At 48.9% G+C, this 20,817-nt stretch overlaps 1 protein-coding gene across 19 annotated transcripts in view; it reads left to right on the top strand.

Annotated features, from left to right (window-relative positions):
• The window catches only part of Dlg1 (MAGUK family member discs large 1), a 430,262-nt gene that overhangs the window by 258,111 nt on the left and 151,334 nt on the right, over window positions 1-20,817 (top strand). For 2 of the 19 annotated variants that reach the window (XM_076898651.1, XM_076898650.1), the window contains exons 1-2: window positions 12,799-12,960; window positions 16,294-16,332. The exons of 15 other annotated variants lie outside the window; for them this stretch is intronic. In XM_076898651.1, the coding sequence (XP_076754766.1) occupies window positions 12,814-12,960; window positions 16,294-16,332 (186 nt within the window). In that variant the 5' untranslated portion in view covers window positions 12,799-12,813. Of the gene's footprint in view, window positions 1-12,798; window positions 12,961-16,293; window positions 16,333-20,817 lie in introns of those variants that run through there. 2 more of the 19 variants (XM_076898653.1, XM_076898652.1) reach the window with 1 other exon arrangement.

Raw genomic sequence — 20,817 nt, 5'->3', positions numbered from 1 at the left:
GCACGGATTCGACTCGACCCGTTTAATCGGCCGCTGATAAACCGTATCGCGCCTATCTGATGACAGCTCAGCGTCTATTACGTTCTCCAGCTGACCGGGCCCGCCCACGCACGTGAGCCACCGCTCCAACGCATCCCGGTGCAACCAGATGCAATTCTGCACCGCTGGTTCGTTTGTCACCGCCACCGTGCATAATTCGACTGTTTCCCGCGTAACGTACACTCCATGTACCCATTACGAATGCAAGTTTATTCGTTGTAAATCGCGTAATTACGTTTACACTCGGTAAAGGTCTGACGTCTGAGAAACCGTTGACCTGTACTACTGGTACCACTACGAGATACTCGGTTTACAGTTACATTCTATGGAGTTTTATTCTGAGTGTTACAATTGATTGTTCTTGCATCGAAGAGTTTCAGAAGGGTTTCAAGCGATCCATTATCATTCGTTTAAAAACGGTACAGCCTGAACTATGTCGGACTCGTACTACTTGAGCCGCTCTGAAACTTTCCCGACCAATGTGAAACAACTGAAACCAAATTCGTATCTCTTCGTATTCGCGCGATATTGCGGTGCTAGATGGAAATATAATACACGTTAAACGATTCTCTGACTGGCCATAAAAGCTTTCGCGAGACCGCTTTTCAACCGTTTACACTCGCCGCGCTTGAGACCGTAGTTCCAGAAAACCGCCACGCTTGACCACGGAAATCCGGTTGGAACTTCAAAGCACCGCCGTCCACTCTAATCGCGGCGTTCATATTTCGCGACGCATGCAAACCCCGCATTCCAGCCGACATTATGCGGTTGGTACGTGCACGAGTTCTCTCTTACTTCGCTTATTACTCCGCTGGCGGAGGTACACGCGCCGCGCCCGCTCCCTGTCACCGATGGTAAATAACCTACACGTAGCCGGGGCGCCCGTGCATAAATTACGCGTTCCTACACGTAACCGTGGCATGATCGCGTTTAACGCGCACTGGAGGATGATGCACGTAGAGGCGAGATGCGATCGTAAAACGTGGCTGGCTCGTTAATGCGCCCGATGCGTATCGGCTCGCCATTCCCCCGCCTGGTCAATTCTCCTGGACTGCGCGTGCAGACCGCGGAAGCTCGACGCCATTTTCTTTTCCAATTGTTGATCGCGTCCAGACCCCCTGGAGATAGTAAGACGGATTAGATCCTGCGATTGCGAGTATCGCGGAGTTCGCAATAGCGCTTTTGTGATCGTGGGTGGGTACTCTAAGTGTTGGGCTATAAATTGAAAGGCTTGCGATGCGATCATCGTGACGCTCGATTCTTTGAAACTACCTTACAGAGAGTCGATTATGCGAAACTTCCAGGACGATCTTTGGTATTCTGAACCAGGTTTCGTTTTAATACCGTTCTATCGGAGAATTCTAGCAGCGCTCGAGAGGAATTGCTCGGTACACGAATTAAAGTACTCCCAGAATCAGTCGCGTGTTGGCTTCGTTGGTAGTCTGCGACGCAGACACGACTGTGAACACGGCTCTGAGTACCTTTTAAAGCTTCAGTTTCGTCTGTACACGGGCGTAGATCAACCGGGATTCAGAGGGTCTTCGAAGTCGTGGCTTTATCCGTTTACACGACCGACCGGTTGACGTCTCTATTCACGTGGAAATGCTCGAGCAGTGTCGTGGCAGTGAATTTCATTCCAACCGCTCCCAGACCTTACGTGTAGACTTCTCAGTTATTCCAAGTGATTTCGATCAATTAACAGCAGCGTGTTCATCGACGCTGTTTGTTACGTACGTTCGATCGGTAGATAAGTTCACGGAATTGTACGCTTAGTAGACTCAGCAATTGGTTCGCGGAAATAGCTGGTAAGCGGTGAACGTTATTCTACCCGTTACGCGAAAGGTCGAAGCAATTCTACGTTCTCGTGATGCAGAAGAATCAATCGAGACTTCGTGAGCGTTCGCAGTGAGGTGGGCTCGCGCGACACGCGTGATTCATGGACGAGGAGGCAGGAAGTCGGTCCCAGTGTACCACACCGATATCGTGTGATACGCGCGCGTCCGAACAGGCGTGCCATTTTCTACCTTGCGAGCGACTTTCTGCCGTGACTCGCGCGGGACCGTCGTCCCCTTCCCGTGGCGAACGTTGCCCCTTTCTGCATCACGCGAGAAACTTCTAGCCCCTCGCCGCCATCATCTACCTTCCGTGCGACTTCCACCGCCTCAGAATCGCTGCACCTCCATCGATAAATATTCGTAGACCCTTTGTTTCGTACAACACGAGTTTCATTACTGTGATTGACGCGCACGTCAGCCAATTTTAAAATGAACGAGCGAGGGTACTCGGTTATTCCCACTTTCGTTTCTACTCTTTTTCAGGCTTCTCGTATATTTAGCCACGTTGACGAGCGCGCTTTGTACAGAAGATTGCACGAGAAACTTGAACGACCTCCAAATGCACGGTTTTTATTACCTTCGAAGGCGGTGGTTCCAGCAATTATCAGCTCCGTAGTTCCAAGTAACGTTTCAGTAGATCGCGAAACTTATTCGCGAGAACTCGCGTAAGAAGTACGGACGAAAAGTATTGCTCTTGTACAGTTCCCTCCGGCTAGAGATCGATACGCGAAGACACAGCGCACAATAGACTCATCATCATCATGGCTGTCACAAAGTAAGGCAACTCCGACTTTCTAAAGAAATGGATGAACACTCGTAGGCGCGTCTGACATTGGACGTCCCAAACTACTGGCGACGCGTACAGCCGCCATTACCGTTGCTTCGCGGGAAGGATCCGCTGTCTGTACCCGAAGCGATGTTTATGGAGAGGATTGAAGTTTCCTTTTAGAAAATTTCCTCTCCGGTTATTATTCCGCGGGGCAAGCTTTAATGTGGCGAGCGAAGGAAACGAACGGAGTTCGAAGGGGCCGTAAACTTTTATCGCGCTCTTATTGTACGGATATCTTTGGAAGGCCGCGTCTGGGCGTACATCTTTTCCGCTCATTTTCTTGAAAGATCTCCGCAGCGAACTCTCTCTCTCTCTCTCTCTCTCTCTCTTCCATTTCTCTTTCTCTGCTCCTCCGTTTCATTCACCGGAAAAAAGGCTTCTTACGCGCGGGCGAGGAATTTCTCGCTCGTTACATTCTTGTCCCCCAGTGCATTACCATAATGCGCGACGGCGAAACGTTAAAACGTCGTGGCCGTCGGTTCGGTTCCCTTTATCCAGTCGCAGACTCTGTCACCCTTTTTTTACGTTTGTCGATCGCTCGTTTGCGTCCTCTCATCCTGCGATGAATTGAAAGCGGATTATATTCGCGTGGGAGGTTTAACGAAAAAAAGAAGAAAGAAGGTCGAGAGGAAAATGGAAGAAGATTTTAAAGACAAAGAGGACGCGCGTTCTCCATCGCTGTAATCGATGGACTGCGAATGTCTCTGCGTTTATAGAAATTTTTTAAAAATATCTCTTACTGTTATAACCTGAACAGAGATTTACTTTGCACACTGGATATTGTATTTCGCGTGCAAGAGCTCTCTCGTAGCTAACTAACGATACAAATAGGGGAAACAAGTGCTGAATAAATTTTCCATTCAAGAGGAATTGTACAGGGTAGCTATAACGTTAGTACTGAAAGCAAAGATTCGCGAGGAACAATCACAAGCGGAGAATAATATGCATTATGGATCGATGCAGATTGTTGAATCCAGAAGGCTCTCTCGAAGCGTCGCGATTCAAATATTCTGGAAATACTGAATTTAAAAAACTTGTCGATTCCAATTCGCGCAAGCATCTGCGCGTTTAGCTGACATTATTCGCGTGCGAGTCTCCGAAATTGGCCGGGAGCTTATATCGAATGGTAGATGCGCGCATTCGAGCGAAGGCGTTCTCGAGAACGCCTCGCGAGGCGAACGAAATTCCCAGCTCCTCCATCGTTTGATAGCGGATAAAGCGGCTCGATATTCCATCGAGCCGAAGCGTAAGGGAGCTCTCGAGTGCCCGTGTAAGAACGTAGTCGCGATCGAAACGCGGTCTGCGCCTCGAAATATGCACGCTGCTGAGAAGGGTAGCGAGCGTAACGCAGATAACGTGTCCCCGTGATTTTATTCGAAGAGAACTCCGTAGTATCATCACGGAGGGGGGGAGAAAGTACCATCGAATGGAAACGACGCGTTCTGACTAGAAGCTGTTAAAAACCGCAGGATACAATGGCCGCATTGTTCGCGACCCGTCGCCGCGGAGATGCTTTTAATTAAAGCCCCCACGCGCCTATTTTTTTTTTATATCCTCTCCTCTTTTTTCTACTGCTTTTCTTTCTTTTATTTACAGCTTCGATAAGTGTTGCAGACGCTGCATCTAGGCGAGCAGGGCCGGCTATCGATTCGAACGCGCGGCAGATACAATTTTTTTCTTGCCGCACGACAGCGGACGAACGACCGCCGATGCGGAGGGCCAGCGATCGGGAACGATGCCGCATTGTTTCGCATTATCGATCAGGTGCATTCATCTACTTGACGAGAGACTTCCCGACGATTGTTCGCCTCCTGGCCTTACGATGTTCGCGGCCATTATCAGCCAGACAATGAACCGCGGGCCCTTCGACGGGATCGTTTAATGTCAATCCGCGCGTAACAGCAATTTTCAGAAATTCCGACCGATTCCCCCATTGTTCGGATAATGGATCGTCCCTAGGGGTGGATCGTCTCGCAAAGCTTATCAAATAGAGTCGAGTGTTCGAACTTGATACCAGGAACTGGTTTTATAATACGCGGCGATAGCATACGAGAATCGAAAACTTACGGGAATGCAAAAGAAGGGGAGTAATTTCGAGCGATCAATTCAACTGACACCATGTTCTACATAGTGACACCTGCCATGTCGTGCCTCGATGCGGCAAAGTCCACGTAGATTACTCGTCAAATATGCACGTCAATATTGAGCGCTATATTAAACCCTCAGAACAGACTTCATCGTTCTTAATGCCTGAAACTCTCACCCCCTAGCGAACCTGTCAGAAAATTTCGAAAACTACCATAGAAATTGCATAGCCGGACAATGGAAGTACTCTACGGAGTCGCGTATGCTTGCAAGGCTTGTATGTTCAAAATAAGAAGTCTCGCGGTTGCATTTCTCTAATCAACTACTCGAACGTAAGAACGACGGAGGATTATGGCAGTTCTATCTGTCCCCTGACTCTCAAAACGTCCTATCGCGCAACGATAACCGATGCTACCGCCACATTTTCCCCGTAAGACTCGATATTTCGCTCGAAGACGTCCAGCGAGGAGGGCGGGAAACGGCGGCGCTTGGGCCTCGAGGATCATCGGGGGGCGGAAGGGTGGATCGCTCGACGGCGGCAGGGTGAATGCAATTTTCACGAGGTGGCGGTGCAGTTCACCCCTCTCTATCGTATGACCGGGTGCACGGACGCAGACGTGTGCAGATCGAGAAGGGAGGAGACAGGGGTGAAAAGGCGCGCGGAGGGCGAAGGGTGGGCCGTCGGAGGGAGAAAAGAGGGAACGGAGGAGGAGCGCGTACACGGAAACACACGTACGTACACGAGGAGCGGCGCGCTCAGTAGTGTGCCAAGTGCGCCCAGTGACGTAGGTCAGTGCTCGCGACTACGGTGCTACCGCGCGCGAGCTGAAGCTCGAGGCCCGTGTTTCCGCTCGCGGCCGCGTCGCGATGATACTCGTCGACGGTTCGAGCCGCGCGTACCGTGCGTCCGCCTCGTCGTGCGTCTTAACCGGGTCGTGTCGGTCACCTTGACACGCGCGGACACCGTTGGCGAAGGTTAGGTCCGCCAGGTTTCACCTGCGAACTAACTGATTCTCGTCGAGCGCACGCACTCGCCGCCGCGAGGTGAATACGCGCTAGAGCAGCTCTGTGGTTGGTGACGGCTCCGTTCGACTCTGGGGGCAGTGACTGCTCTCTAGTAACGTTCCAACGTCCTTCTTTTAAACGAACATCGAAACACGGAAGTAGAGTTTCGATGAAACGAGCTTTCTTTGAGTGCGCATTCTTCTAGGCTAGTTTATCGTGGTCTTGTGCAGTATTCGTGTACGAAGATACAGCTGGCGTTTCTTCTTCTATAAATGGATCTAGAGAGACAGATATTGAGATCTAAGATTCAATTTTGAATCAAATAAGGTTTCTTCGAAACGTGCATTTGTTATGATCTTGGTAGATTTTTATGTGTAAACATACACCTGATGTTCATGTTCAGTAAGAGTTGATGTTGTTATCGTGCACTTTCTGTTATATTACGCGAATGTTTGTTGTAGTATTAGCGTAACTTTGTCGCAGTGAAATAGGCTAGCGTCCGAAGTAATCGAATGCAACAGCCGATACGTGCTGTTTAGCTCGAAAGCGTGACGCATCTCTCGTGTTCGACGGGTAAGCTGTAACTGTGCCAAGTACAAGCAATGACGCAGGTCGTTGCTCGTGGAAGGGTCATCGGGTGCATTATTTTCCCGCCGCCTGTTCGCGAGTTCCACAACGGCTTTCCTCCGCGTCCCGTTCGATCGAGTTCGTTGAAATATCGGGAAAGTTAACATCGCGAGGCTCTTGAAAAATATGAAAACCCGGCAATCGCGGTGGCGAGAGTACAACAGAAGTTACGTGAACAGGGGAACGTAATTTGTCCGCTTTGAAAAATATGATGCGGTCGGAGATGCAGCTGGCGGCACGGCTGCACCGAAATGAATCGCGAGCCAGTGATATAGGTCAGTGTTCGCGGCGACCGCGCGCCTTTGCGCTCTCTTTTCGAAATTCCAAACGCTTGTCTCGCAATATCAACGACATTCTTTCTCTGTTCGTTAATTCGCATTAAAATAGATGTTCCAAGTCGCAGAACGACGTTGTCAACGTTCGCAAATAGCTGTAATCAAACATATCGTCGCAACACGTTTTGAAAGAGGAACGTAAATTAGATATTCATGAAACAAGATCGAATCAAGATTTTTCTATAACTATCACGATCCAATCATCGATCGATACTGTTCTTATCGTTGCACCGTTGGCTGCCATTCTCAGATTGATTCCTCGCGTATTGTCCTTGAAGTTTTAATCGTATGCAAAGTTCTCGAAGCGTTTATCGACGAGTCGATCCCGCGTCAGCGCGCAACTTTTCGTGGTTGCAGCTGTTCGACGAAAGTTCAAGCGCAACGTGACGTTGTTTCAACAATGCTCCGTCTTCGTCCGCGCGGCGGAGGTTTACGTTTGTAAGCCGCCGTTTCTGGTGCATCAAGGTTTTGACGTTGGCGCATAACAAGTTTACGTTTACTCGCGATGTTTATTGAAACAAAGTCGTACGATTTCCTCCGCGATTACTCTGGCGAGCTTAAACAGTCGGCGACGGATTGTTCGCAAATATTGCTGCGATAACATTCCAAGGAACGTAGTCATCGTTGTTCGTTTCAACAACACGCCTGCTGACTTGTTTCGAATTCGATACCCTGGTAATCGATCGATCGAAGTGATTAAGAATATTTATTGGTTTACCGTCGATATGACCTGTTACGTGACCAGATCGCAATAATTTCGCGTGGAGTTACGATCTTGTTCGTTTTTCTTTCGCACGTCTGGCGGGCTGATATGCAGACATCGGTTTCCATCTATTAGAGTACGTTTCTCGCGGTCAGCACACGACTCATTACGTGGCATCGCGTGCGGTGCAATTTTTATGTCCGCTTAAAAAGCAGTTATCTTGACGTTTGCCATCTAATGTCGGTTTCTGTTTGGTACGAGTCAAAGGAAACGTTCGATTGCATAATTCATAGGTCCCATCGATTTCCTCGCGAGATACGAACAGAACGCGTCGCTCTCCTAACCAGTCGACTTAATTCAACAAGAAACAAACCTGATCGACCTGGAATCCGTTGCCCTTATTATTCGAACTGTACACGGCGACCCTTTGATAAAATACCAGGAACAGAGCCGCATTTTTTACCAGAAATAGAACGCGAACATTTTTTTCAACCACTCCATAGCCTTCTGTTCTTTCACCAAGCAACGAAACATTTTTTCACGTTGTCTCCTCGTGGAACCTCGTTAATTTTTGCTCCTCGAAAGGAACAAGCTTCTCGAAATCAGCAAGATTTGCGCGATTTACGATCCTCGACGATCTTCTAACGTCACGGAGACCTGGAATTGAGACCGTTCTTTAGGCCAGCTTTATCCGAACAAGTAAATAAGCCCAGCGAGACGCTTATTTCGCCGTGAACAAGGCCGTTTCGCAACCCTCCGGTTCGCCTGGCCGGATTTCCGGATATAAGAATAACCCGGGTAGTTCGCCGCGAGAATTATGCCGATCGCGTTCCGACATTACGACCGACAGCTTCGAATTCGGCCGGGCGGAGCGGGGCTTCTCTCATTCCTGCAGATATCGATCGCGTTCCGCGGCTTGTCAGGCTAAGCCGCGGGTCTGAGATTTCCAACGGTGGATGTGCGAATTTATCGGCTGTCCCGGAATATACGCGATCCTGACATTTATCTCCCGGGGCGGGCGTTGATCGTGCCGTCATGCTCGAACAAGTCATAAATCTATTTCCGCGGCCGACCGTGGCGACCGGTTTAAATAATCGAGGAATCGAGCTGGCGGAACGAGCCGCCTATTCGATGTCTCCGTGCGGGAGAAAGTCTATTCGCGATCCTGCCGATTTTTTATCGCCACCCCCGCCCGATCGTGGAATCTGGAGCAGCGGGCACCGGCTCTCGAAATTTATTCACCGTGCTCCTTCGATCTCTCGTCGAGAGGACGGATCGATGCGAATTACCGCGAAGAGGTTCCGCTTTTTTTCTCTCTCTTTCCTCTCTTCTTTTTTGGTCACGTCAAGTTTGAGACGAGGTTCGTTCGTCGAGATCCTAGCATCCGCTTATTAACGAATCGCGACCTGTTTTTTTTTTTTTGTCTTAAAAGTAAGACGAAGATTGCCAGAAGTTGGTTCGCTATTTTTTTATTCGGATAAGAAAGATTGTTACATGCTTCGCGACGGTATTAAGATAATCGCTGGGGGATTTCGCAAGGTTATGTAAGAGGTCTCGCAGAGTTTATTGGACACCTTAAATCGACCGTGAGGGAACTGAAATTTTATTTACAATAAAACGAAGGAATAACAGCGAAGTACTCCGAGCGTCGACGCGAAGTATAGGTCACAGCTGGTGGGAGAATTGTCGCTGTAATTTCGCTGGAATTGATACGAAAAGTACTGCAGTGTAAGGGAAAGAAATAAAACGAAGGGCGAGTGGTACCGGAAACAAAGAGTCGCGCTGGAAGATTCGAGGTGAAAGAAAATGGGAAACCGTGGCTCGCGAGTGTTCGACAAACAGTCTCGCATCCTTCGATTCGATGTTCAATGCAATTTTCACGGAGGCCAACCGATACTCTCTAACAAGCAAATTTCTTGTCCCCTTATGCATAAACAATTAACCCAGTTTCATAGCTTTCGTGCCACTTATTGGCAGCGCTTGTTAATTGACAACGTTCGCCAATTAACGCGACGTTAATTCGCTGGAACGCACGCGCGCCACTCTCCGAGCAGGGGGCAACGATTGACGCGCGATTTACTATGCGCCAGATACGATCGTCGACCCATCGTGCCTGGAATCACGATAACGAGTGATAACAGGTTCAATTCAAGTAGCCCTTTCAGTTTCAATAGGCTTTTTACCGCTCAGCCGAGCGTCCGCGCAGTCCTCCGCCGCGCTCGTTGCCGCCAGTAACGAACGCGCACGCACGCTGCGTGGCATACGATAATCGACGATATATTGTAATTAACGTAGCCTCGCGAAACGACAGGATGCGTTCGTTTCCTCTTCCTGTCGAGCGTAGCTGAAATATTTGCCGTCGAACACCGTGCATCTCGTTTTCTTCCACCATTCGATCTTCATTAATGGAACACTGACTCGAATTCGTAGTGGTTTTCTCTCTGTACATCGTTGGTGCAAATTTGAACGTGTACAGCAGGCAGACGCCTGTCTCACGCGTCGCTCGTACAATTAAAACTCGCGGGAATTTTGGTAAGTCGGTATCGCGAGCAAAGTTTTGGAAGCTTCCGCGTATCCACGAAGCGACGCCAGACAGAGTTTGATACGCGGACAGTTGGAACGTTTCAGTTAAACGCAGCAAGCGTTTCCTCCGAAATGCAGCGATCTTCGTGTACATCCGACTATCTCGCGGTAGTTTGAAGGGAAAAGTTTGTTACTTTAAATTATGTTCTTAGCAAGGAACCTTAACGCGAGCGCAATTGGGGTAAAGTGGATCCTAGCGCGTCGTTACGCTGCTCTTTTCGTTTCGCGTAATTAGGATTTTCACCGGTCAAGATTTTAGTTCGTCCCTCTGAAACGTTTTAGAATACTATCCGAGTTTGTATGTCTAAACGACAGTTAATTTCGTCCAATTAAACCGTTGTCCACGTGAAACGCAAGTATTTAACTTTTTTTAAGTGATATCTTCGTAGAGTTGGCTGAAGCCACTGAAATTCCTCTGTTGCTTTAATAGAACGTTGTACGGATTTTCTAAGAACTTAATTTGCATCAGAATTGCTTTCAAATTACGGATACCGATCGCCGTTCAATGGCTCCCGGTTCGTTCGTCACGCACGACTTTCCCTGCATCGGTCTTCGTTTTCTCGGAAGAGCAACGAGAGTGGAACGGTGACAAGAGTGACGAGTGAGTTGGTCAGTTTCCACGAACAGCGGCAAACGACCGCGTTAGAGGGGTTCCCGAGGTATCTGGCGGGCAATTAAAACGATCGCATCGATTCCTTTAGCTTCGCGCGTCGTCCCTCGACGCGGAGATTTACGAGACGACGGGTGATTTTCACTTTCCACTTGGCGAATCGTAAACGGGAGCCAGTCGCTTCGCCGGGTGTAATCAACGCGTCGTCATTGACGAATTCGTTTCTACCTTTTCACAGGCCAGCCGTCACATTTACCACGAGCTCTCGACCGAAGATTGAAACCTCCTTTCGACTCCTTTGATCTCGAGCCCGCCTTGGCCGGTTCAATCCGAGTATTTGACGCAAGAAGTCAACGTCGTGACGTTTCGCATTTGCCTCGCACCAAGAAGCTTCTTTGGCAGGAATTTTCGGATCCCCTTTGGCGAAACCTTGCACCCTGCGTCGAGTCATACAATTCGGTTTAATTATGGGTTTCTTCGAATTCTTCTCGAAAGGGTATTCTCGTTCACCTAAGATTACTTACATCGTCTTTTTCCTCAGCCATGTACCTATCGGTCGTTTGCACAAATTGCTTCGATACGATAGCTTTCTCTGAAAGAACGAGACACCCATCGAACATCGTCGAACGAGTCAGAGGGCAAATCGTGGACCAGCTAGCCAATTGACCCCCTTGTCCGTAAGTTAGCACCGCTTATGCCCTCGCTGGTAATTAAGGGCGGCGCGTCGGGCAGCAGCGGTGCAGCTTAATGGAAATTAGTCCTGCTTCGCGATATCCAGCGCCGCGCATCGGTCCTCGTAGTCTCGTTAGTTCGTTCGAGCGTGTCGCGCGAGTCTCCGCCTCCTCTCCTCTCTACTCGCGAATATAACTCGATTGCGACCCGCGTGTGTCTGCTCCGACGCGTTCTGAAGCGCGCCCTCGACACGGTCCCGCTACGTCCGCGAGCGCGCTAATTACACCATCGTCCGATCCGCCTACTTCCTTCCGATCGGCTGCTGATGGAAATCGTTCGACTACCATTGCTGGGATTTCACTGCGTCGTTAAGAATAATATTGATCGCATTCTTATGGTTTTCGCGAATCGGTTTTGGAAATGCAAATAGGGAGAAACGACAAGGTTTGATCGAAGACTTTCGTAGAAATTCTGACAGAGAGTTAAATATATTATTTTTGGAATTCTTTCTTTAACGCGATGATGGAACATGGTTGTACAATCGTTGCTAATTGAAACTCGTGATTGTCTTCTCGTTGAAGAGAAATTTGCAATTTCACCGGGACAGCCTCTTCTTTTGGCGAACGCGACACCTCTCCGGATGCTTCGAGTTAAGGCGTATCGATCGCAGAGTTCGCCAACGGTAAGCGAGGTGGTACACCACTTCCGGTGGGTTCTCACCCTGTTCGCTCATGGTAACTGCAGTTCCACCGGTGCAACCAGCTATCCACCGACTTGCGAATTTCTGTGTTACCGACTTCTGCAGACGTTGCAATCGCAGCCGACAAGATGTCGTCCGTTTGCTCGTTCGTTGCCTCTGGGATTCCCAACTCGTCGCGGTCCACCAGCGACGTGGACGCTTTCAAATTTGAAATTTATGCGCGACTGTCGTAATCTCTCTCTCGACAGCGTGCATTTTAAAGAGAAGTAGGCGAAGTAGGCTGATGGTAACTTTGCGTTTCGTTTTAATAACAGGTACGACGATAATAACTATCCGAATCTAGATCGCGAAAGGAGGCCGCGCATCAGGATAATTAACTTACGCACCCTGCGCTGTTCACGAGCGTGCCAGTAAAATAACACGACCGAGCACGTGAACGGACTATAAAGTATCGCGCACGACGGCGATAAGCATCAGACAATAACAAGAAATCACTGCCCGTGAATTTGCAATAAGCTTCGTATCGCGCGATAACAAATTCCATATCGACCTACGGCTGTTTTAGTACCGGGAAAAATTGCCCGAGCCGATCGAACTGTGCATTAGCTACCGTCGACGAAGGTTTCGCGACGCTACGTACCCGCGACTTGGAACGATCGTTAAACGAAAGCTGCTCGAACAGTCAGCGAAGTGCTGTGAACAAATATACCTAGTCTGGGGACGAAAAGCGACGCGTCAGAGGTGAAAGCTCGTGAGAAACCGTGAACGATCTTCTGAATACTCGTCGAATATGCCCCCGACGACACCAACGGACTCAGCCATGTGCTCACTGTGTCCGCGTTCGAAGAAGGCCCAACACCCGAAGAAGCTGGTCCGATTCGACTCCATCGTCGACACGTTCTCCATCTCCGATTCGAACGCTATCACCAATCAGAGGGTAAGGAACGAAGCAAAGAAAATTCCCATCGATAGTCCTGCGAAAGTCTAAGAACTTGGAAAATGAGTCTTTGGCTGAGAGCGTAGGCGTATCAGGTTTCTCGTCGACCCTTTCATACTGTTGGTATTTTACGTTTTTTTTTTTATAGAGCGTATTAAGGTCACACAAAATTGGAGTGAATTTAAAGAACACTGCGTACGTGCATGCAAATTTAGAGAATATTAGGTCGCGATAAGCGCAGTTAATGTAGCGTTGATCTGATCTCGCGGGGTTTCTGGGAACCATTCACACGTCATTTACCTGTTAACGTCCAAATAGTCGCGACGCACGATGCAGTTCTCGAACGACGCGAACGAATCTTTTCTACGCGTGGTATTTAATGTGAACCCTTTCGAGACTCGTCATTGCTCGACGCGTGGCCATCTTAGAAACCTTTCGGAAACTTAACGCAAAGCGTGCAAACACAGCGAGCTCCAATCTCGGGTCTGGAACGTGCCCCTAAAAGATTCAAGGTTTCCGGCCAATTTTCCCCGTGCAAATTTAAAGAAACCCAGCCGTCCCGTCGTTCGACGAGCTCCGAGCGAGCCAGCGGCGTCTCTTGGCTCGATTGAAATTCGTGCCCCCGCCGGGCCCTGGTAAATCATCGTGGCCGCGTGAAAGATTCAGCATGGCCGCGGGGGACGTTCGCCATGCACGAACTTCCGTGAAACGTTGCAGAGAACGTAGCAGAGACGAGTCTTATCGCGCTGCCTTCGAGGCAGGTGGTGGGCGAATGGAAAAAAAAAGAAGAAGGACGAAAGAAAGAAGGGGTTCGCAGCCGTAGTAGCTGCTATCTTTACGACTTTTCGATCGACGGTGACGCGAATGCAGGGCACGTTATACATGTCCGGAGAATAAATGGCAGTTACTGAGTCGAGCGTTCGTTTGTTAGCTGGAAAAACTTCTTTTCTCGTATCCCAGAACCATCAATGGTTAGAAAAAGTGTTGCTTCGAGTATTGAAAATGTCCATCTGGATGTATCTGATTCGATCGTTGTACTTATCAACGTCCCCTGGTCCCCTTTCCGTTATCTCAGTCGCGTCTGTAATTAAGCTTGTGGTCTCTCGTCGAAACCAGTGGATTCCCCTTGTTCAAATATCCTGGCGAACGCGCAGAAAATTTCTGATCCGTCCGGCAATCCTTTCCAGACCAACGGTTGGAACCGGTGAGACGGATAAAAGGTAGGCGTGGTTCCGGATCCGGTCGTCGTCAGAGAAACAGCAGGTGGCTGATAATGTCCTCCCGTGAAAGCCAAACCGACCGCCGTTCCCTTATGATAATACGCGGCCGTGCCTGGCACGGTGTGCCCCGAAATGTAAATCAGTCGACATTCCTGATTCCGCACATGTCGATACGCCCGCGACCGTCGTCTTTCGCGTTTATTAGAAGCCACTGTCCGATCTGCGCGTCTGGATCTACCGTCAAAGCGGCGGAGTCGAGTATTCAGGCGACACCAGAGAGATCATCCCGTGGTACCGCCTGGAAAATTATTCCAATTCGAGTTTCCACAGAAAGAGAACTTCCTCGACTATTACCCAGCTGTTGTAATATTTTATTTCACTTAATATTCGTCACGGATAAAAGTAACGCGTATCGAGTTACCAGTGAATTGCGCGGAGCAACACCGAAGGGAGGGAGAAATGTCGAATAGAACGCTGGAGCGCTAAATAACCGGAAAGATACGGCAGCTAGATGGTTCCCGCGTTTCCACTCGTCTCGTGACCCGAAGCTGCTTACATCGGCGTCTGTAATCTGCACGACACGAACCTGAAAGCGAAGCAGAATATTCCGCGGAGCTGGAGAACGCGATGGAAACCGAAAATGGGACGCGGTTCAGTCTGTTTAGACGACGAGGGAATTTCGAAGACCGAATGGAAGTTGTCGATGGTGGAACTTTCTGATTTGCTTTCGACCAGTGCGAGGATAACATTGCTCGATATTCCACATTTTTCTAATCCATCGAAGACTGATGGACGAGCAACGATGTTAATGACAGGATCGCAATCAATCGTTCGCGATCAACCCTCCTACGATTGATGTTTAACCGGTGTCACGTTCAGCTGACTGATGACGATTCTCCTCGCAGGCTTCTGCGTTCCAGAAGAACGCGAGCTTCTTCGAGAGTGGATTAAGCAACCACCGTGCAATAGACGGGGCGCTTGTACGACTTCCTGTGAAACCACTCGCGTTAATATAATACCCTCCAAAGCGTTACGTTATTACGATTGACGTGTCAACGAGAACGGTTTGCGAGATCCACTTAACACCCTTTCCTTCCTCGAAATTACGGAGAAAAAAAATAGCGAAACGAGAGAACAGCAGCTTCACTTGGTCGATAAATACGTCTCTCTTTCGAGGAGGAGCTCGTGACACTCGTAGGTGAAAGGGATCGTAGGACAAAAATCGGACGAATCGCATCCCCCAAAGAAGGGGATCAGGTGTAATCCTCTTGACACGGGATCGCCTACTGCTTCGAGTGGTTCGAGGAACTCTCGAATAACAAAGGCTCCGTCGATTGACACCGATGAAAGGGTCACCACCCGGTTCGATCTCGCAACCCCCTCGATTATTCCTTCCGCTCTTTCGAACGTCCACCGTTTAAGGGCCCATTTACACGCTGCTCGATGATTCCACGTTAGTTTATCCGGGAAATAATACTTCCGTATCGAAGATTCCATCGACTACGCAACTCGATGAACGTGCCGCAACCGCATTCCTGACGGCGCAACCATCCGGGGGGGATGGCGGCTTCGTTCGACTGATTAACCTCTAATTGACAAACGCCTAGGATAATCAGCCGACGCTGTTAAGAGCTAAATTATTCCTATACACACGAGTCTCCGGCGTGCAATTCCCGATACACGTCGAAAACGATCGATCGGCGGGGACGTAATAACGAGAAACGGCGAAAATGACGCGACGCGAAATAAATTCGAATTCCGCGTGAATTTATCGCCAGCGTACCCCCATTTAGGTTAATGTAACAGCTTGTATAATATACGGCCGATTAATTTTGATTAAATGATACTGGCCTGCTCGCATCATTGTACATCTAACGCGCAGAATGAACGGTGGATACGAGTTATATCGCGTTGAAAAAAAAATGTTCGCAAATGTCTGTATTCAACGAACTGTCTCGTTTCTAGAACGGACTGTTTCGCGTTGTTTAAAATATTTTCGCGATAAAGCGGTGCTTTCGTGGAACGTAGTTATTTAATAGATATCGCGTAGTTGAATCTAAGCTGCGCCGTCGTTATACGTACTAATTATTTCCGCGTCCTTTTTTTGTTACAGGTAAGCTTACGCAGCGTTTCCGCATACGGCCGTACTCGTGTAAGTAGCCCCTTGTTTACGAGATTACTTGCTTAACAACGTCTTTCGCTTTCGCATTTCGAAATTCAACTCGACGATGTGTCCCGTGCAACGAGGGCACCTACGTTGTAATCTCTTGACGTTTTTAAAAGAACCATAACCACAGGGTCAAAGGGATAACCGGACACAAAGCGGTCATTAAAATTAGTTGGAAAAGACGCGTGCACCGCGTTCTACGAAGACGAAATTAGTTCTCCGTTTTACAAAAGAGAATGCGAAGGGGGATTGCCGCGTAGGTCCACTTCAAAGGCGCGTCTAATGCTGTCCGTTATAAAACAAGAGAAAAATCTTAATACCGCACTAGGTAGTTGCCCATGAGCGCACCGAAAAGTACCTTCCTTCTGTGGAAATTGAACTCGCTTATAGCCCAACAGCAAATTTACTAAATTACTTTACGTAAATTTGCCTCCCCTTTCACTGGAATACTCAGTCTCTGTTATCTTTGTGAGAAACTCCTACCAGACGCAGAAATTTATATTAAATTCAATGTACGTTCTACAAGAAAAATGAAGGGAAAGTTTGCGCCCTCTCGTCGCGGATCCGGTATCAACAGATATGACGCGAAATTACACGGTAGTCGCAAAGTATCGTATCGTCCTCAAACTTTGACGTATAAGAAAGGGAGCGTACGTCAGCGTCGAAGAAAGTTTCGAGAATTTTCAAAGCGCCAGTCGTGGCGCAGTCAACAGCCACCCCATCGACAGATCCTCACCGTTGTTTTCAATTCTGTCGCAGCCTCTTCTTCTCCCCAGACGGTATTTAATCCATCCAACTCGTTCCGCGGGATAAATGAGAAGTCTGGATAATGGAAAACATCCGGCACGTTTCTTATCTCGACCTAAATTACGACCCCTGATTCTCACCCTGTCTCGCCGTCTGCACACGTCCGTCCACTTCTACTTTTCGTTTCCTCGCGATCAATCCCGCGCATCGAGCAGTTTAAATTACTTTCTACCTACCTGCAAGCGCTCTGAACGAACCCTTCTCCTCTTACTTTCTCTCGTTAACGTTAGCTACCAGCAATTGCGAATGAAAATTTCGCACGACTGTCCCTTTTGGTGATTTCCCTCGATCAGCTGCCTGGGCGAGTAATATTTATTAACGAAGAGGAGAACATCGCTCGAAACGCCGCCACGTTTCGCGAATTCGTCATTAATTATGCAGTTAGAACCGCAACCCTTGCCATCTGCCTCTCGTCGAACAAAGTGTCGGGGATTATTCCACGTAAGAGCCTCATCGCGTCGTTTTTCACTTTGTTCGGGATTCACGGTTGGCCTGGACCGCGCGTTCCACATTCCCAGTCGCAGTGGTCCGTGTTAAACGGATTAATGAACGCGAGGACGCGATTGGCAGTTGCGTGCAGTTTCAATTAACGTATTACAAGCGATGGAGTCTCGTTCCGAATTCTTGCTGTCTAGGGAGCGTCCTCGAGGACCCACCCCCTGTCGCGTTTCTTCGACCGTGTCGGATCCGCGCGCCACGGGGAACGTCGACGCCGTTTTTCGAATGTGTGCCACGAATGTTTGCCGGTGCTGGTGCGCGTGAAAGTTTACGGTGGGAGATCGCTTCCAAAACCTTGATCTAAATTAGTCGATCGATTGGCAACTCTCCATTTGTTCGGCAAAAATACGTATAAATCGTAGCGCGCCACCCGTGCGCCACCCTCTCCCCTTCGTTTCTCTATTAAATCTTCCAGTCAATCTCTTAACTCATCGACTCGCAATTTTTTTTTCTCTCTCGCTGTTTCGCGCATCGTGCAGGCACAGAGGCTGCAGAGAGATCGTTTCTGAAACTCTTTTTCACAGCCGCGCGTATCGTGTCAAACTTAGAGCTTTTACGATTTAATTGATCGACAGCCGCGAGCTATGGCCGCGGGTAGAGCTTGGGAATGCCAGCATACGTGGTCGATGGAGCACAGAGGTCGCTCGTCGTTTAATATCAATTCGAATCACGATGATCGTGACCGTTTGCGGAGATCGAGTGACGTTCGTGGATATTACTCTTCGGTGTGATTAAAAATAAAGGAGAGAGTGGAGAGATTTTTCGAACCGCGTAAAAAGGAAACGCTGGCGATAAAGTGGATAACTATGTTTCGCACCTGGCGGCAAGTAGCTTTTTAGCTTACAAACGAGCCCTGCAAAGTGAACCGGATAGACATAGCCGAGCTCGTAACACGCATTAAACTTATATATCCCTGGGCGTTGCGCTTAAATAAACCGCCACCGACTGGCATAGAGAACGAGGAAAAACCCGTGGATCATTGAACTCGTATACCGTGGCCGTTGGTTCGATCTTCGCAGAGATCGTGTCGCGTTATTAATGAACGTTTAATCTGCCGCAAAAGCGGACAGGATAATAGACGACACTCGCATATTAATACGTTGCAGCAGGTTGCTCAATGTTGGCGATTTATTAAATGGAAAATAGCGATTCCGTTTGCGAAGGGAGAATGGGTTATTTAATTCGATTGTGCGGCGGAATGGTGGACTATTCGTCACTGAAAATGTTTGCCCATCGCTTGACATCGATGAGCCAGCGAATTGATAACCGATTATTAGATAAACGGTCGCATTAATTATATTAGAGTTCGTTCGGGGTAGCTGGCGCTCGTTGTTAACCCCGATTTTTACTCGTTAATCGGATCCGCGGGATTAAGTAAATTTGGGATATCGCGCGGCATTATAATCCGTGCCCGTGTTACACACGGTGGATCCCCGTGTTTTACCAAAACGCGCGGTATATGCTAATCGATTTCAAGCAGATAAATCCATTACCTGTCGGTGGCGGCGTTTGAAAATATTGATTTATCCGCGTGCGCCGTAGTTAATGAACGCTAATCAGTTTAACACGACCGATTTTGTACTCTCAAACTGGCGTTCTACCTTCGTTATCGCGGTTACACAGAAATTTCACGGGGCTCCCGAAAATGCTCGCAACAGCGAAATTAGGATCCGCGGAGGATTAATGGTCGACGAGCTTTTAAATGATCGACGGCCAATTTACGAGCTGCTTGAATCATTTCGGTAATTCGTCGAAGCTGTTGCGAAGATCGACCGAAAGATTACTCTTAATTTAGCAATGTTACATTTGGTAAAATATATGAAACACCCCACAGTCCATATATTCTGATTTACAAAATATTGACTTTGCCAATTTCCCGTGCGACAGACGACGAGCTATAAATCAGGAAAAATTTACTATGCTACTCCGCGCGCATCGCGCGAAATGCACCGCCTTTATAATAACAAACGATTACAAATTCTGTATCGCGTAACCCTCTGAAACGTGCCTCCCGCGCACGTGCACCGTTCGCACGTAATACGAAATTCGAATCCCGGCTGCGCGATGCGCCACCATCGGGAAATGGTTGCCAGTGAAATCGGGCGATTTTACGTGCCGATCGCCGGCCCTTTCCATTATCCTCGGCTCTGTATTTTGAACCCGACGATCTCACGCGGGGCTTTTTATTTTCGCGAGCACGAACGTCGCCGCGAATGCTTTGATCTCTTCGGAGTGCACTCGAATCGTTCGCCATAGCCATAGAAATTTTTCATCCCCTCGAATCCGAACATTGGCGCTCTGTTTCGCGCGAGGGAAGGAGCGGCCGAGTAATGCACGATGCACTTTCCTTGTGGCAAAGGGACGCGTCCCTTCGCGCAGTCATCAAGGCCGACCAAAGGTTCTCTCGAGACGCGTCGAGTTAAAGGGGGTGCACCTCTTCTCTCGCACCCCTCTTTCTCCGTCAAGAAACGTCAGTAGACGAAAGGGTTCCGGTGTTAACAGCGTTGCAGATACAAAAAGCAAGACGCTGCGAGACGGGAAGGGGAAGGATTTCCAGGTGTTTGCGCGATAGTAATCTACGAGCGTCTGGCTCGACGTCGAAGGGTTTTTCGGGGGATGAAAACGTCGCGCGAGCCTTACCGCCGCGCGGGATGAAATTCCTGCTTTCTCGCGGTCCTATGCTAATTCGACTAGGAATTTTAAGCGGCACGCTCGCTGGGCTCTGTTTCACGGTCTCGGAGTCATCCAGGTCGATAAAGGGGTAAACGGTTTCCCCGAGACTTTCCCATTTGTTCGAGCTAACCGCACGGAGACAGCGGCAGGGGCTCGCGATGAAGAAGTTGGATGGAGCGTTTCACGCACTACATCACCGTTAATGCCAAGTGGAGAGTAACGAAGAATCCTTAAGGGGAGGAAGCTTGAAAACCGGAGCCGGGGTAAACTCTCGCGGCTTTTGATGGAGGGCGATCCTGAGTTACCTCCTCGAACCACCGTCTGCCTTCCTCGAACTCGACGTACCACCGTGTTCTTCCTTCTTTTTGTTTTTTCGTGTTCTTAACTTTCTCGCGAGATGTCCGCCGCATTAATTGCCCCTTGTTATTGCAACGCGAAACCTCTGGCGTTATCTGCGATTTCCTTTTTTCTCCCTACCATTTTCACTTCGCC

This window comes from Xylocopa sonorina, chromosome 7 (genome assembly GCF_050948175.1).
Source record: "Xylocopa sonorina isolate GNS202 chromosome 7, iyXylSono1_principal, whole genome shotgun sequence".
NCBI lineage: Eukaryota > Metazoa > Arthropoda > Insecta > Hymenoptera > Apidae > Xylocopa > Xylocopa sonorina.
This window is presented reverse-complemented; position numbering and strand designations above follow the sequence as displayed.